The sequence below is a fragment of the Gymnoscopelus braueri genome (assembly GCF_963280865.1).
Source record: "Gymnoscopelus braueri genome assembly, chromosome: 5".
NCBI lineage: Eukaryota > Metazoa > Chordata > Actinopteri > Myctophiformes > Myctophidae > Gymnoscopelus > Gymnoscopelus braueri.
The window spans coordinates 36800694-36802053 of NC_137606.1; the positions used below are offsets into that span (position 1 = coordinate 36800694).

General features: G+C 46.7%; 1 protein-coding gene across 1 annotated transcript in view; it reads right to left on the reverse strand.

The window, feature by feature from the left end:
- The window catches only part of dscaml1 (Down syndrome cell adhesion molecule like 1), a 134651-nt gene extending 133714 nt beyond the window's left edge, over positions 1 to 937 (reverse strand). Inside the window, 1 exon segment of the mRNA XM_080428659.1 lies at positions 774 to 937. Coding sequence (XP_080284785.1) covers positions 774 to 816 — 43 coding nt within the window. The 5' untranslated portion in view covers positions 817 to 937.
- Positions 938 to 1360: the final 423 nt, after the last annotated feature.

Genomic DNA, 1360 nt, shown 5'->3' on the forward strand with positions numbered 1-1360 from the left:
TCTGAACGCCTGCAGATCCTATCAGAATATGATATTCAGATACTCAGAATATGAATATCGTGAATATGGAGGCTGGTGATTATCAGCCTCTCCCCTGTTCACCAGCCTCCATATTCACGACACCTCCATCCATTCATCATGCAAAATGCAAATCCTCTTATCTTTTGCCATCTGAACTGTACACATACACGGCTTAACAGGTTTTAGTTGTGATTCTCGCTGGTTATCCAAAAAAGAAAGTATAGTCGTTGATTTTTACGCGCACATGATGCAGCCTACAATAATTAGATGTGTGTTATCCATCTAATCTAAATGAGACATCGAGGAGGGCGCGTGAGAGGAATCTAAAAACATATCTGGGGAGGAGACCTTTTCATTCGTAACCCATAACCAACTATAAAGTTAGCATTTTTCTTCCAAACGTCATGGAGAAATACATTACATAGCCTATCCCGGATTGCATTTGAAATTACAGCAATTCCACTTGGCAACATTAATCAAACCAGATGTATTGAATACACAGGACCCCAATTGAAACAAGCCATAGTGCTTTCTTGGGTTTAATCCTTTTTAGCATCCCTTTGTATAGAACTGTATACTTTCTGTGCTTTTTTTTTGCAAACTGTTAATAAAGTATTCAATCAATCAATCAATCAATCAATCAAACCAGTAACCATGCACGGTCAACTTCAGCATTACATTGGAGAGGCGAGGCGAGGCGAGTGCGCGCAGTGTGAAACACCTGAAGAGAAGCGGCTCCAAGTCCAACGTACCTTCTTGTAAAGAATACAGCAGGAGTAAAGTTACAAGCCACATGCCATTAATAGCAGGTCTATTTCCTAGGAATGGTGTGCAGTCCTGAAGGGTGCACGGCGCGAGGCTCTCCTCTCCGTGCTGCTGGACTGGTGCTGCTGATGCTCCCCGGCGGACGGACGCTCTCTCCAGCCCTGGATTATTCCCGCACTCGCCAGCGCCGAGAAACGGCCACGGAGAAGAAGATCCCGCCTCTCGTTCCCTCCCCCCCTTACCGTGGCCCCTCCCTCGGTATTCTAATGAAGCACCGTGATGGAGAGGTGAGGTGAGCCACTTCACTGCTGGGAGTGGGACCGAACGGAAACCACCGGGACCTCGGTTCGGTTCGGCGGGGACGATTACGCGCACCGGATACGCGCTTTTGGGAGAGGGTAACCGGAAGACTCGCCCCAAAACACAGTCGCCCCCTTTTTTTTCGCGGACCGCTGGCTCCCAACGGTTCCTGTATTACTGTATTTGTTTTACTGAGGATAAGGTTAGGAATAAGTTCAGGGTTAGGCAAAGTTTTACCGACTGAATAACTGAGGTTATGTTGTTTAGGAATAAG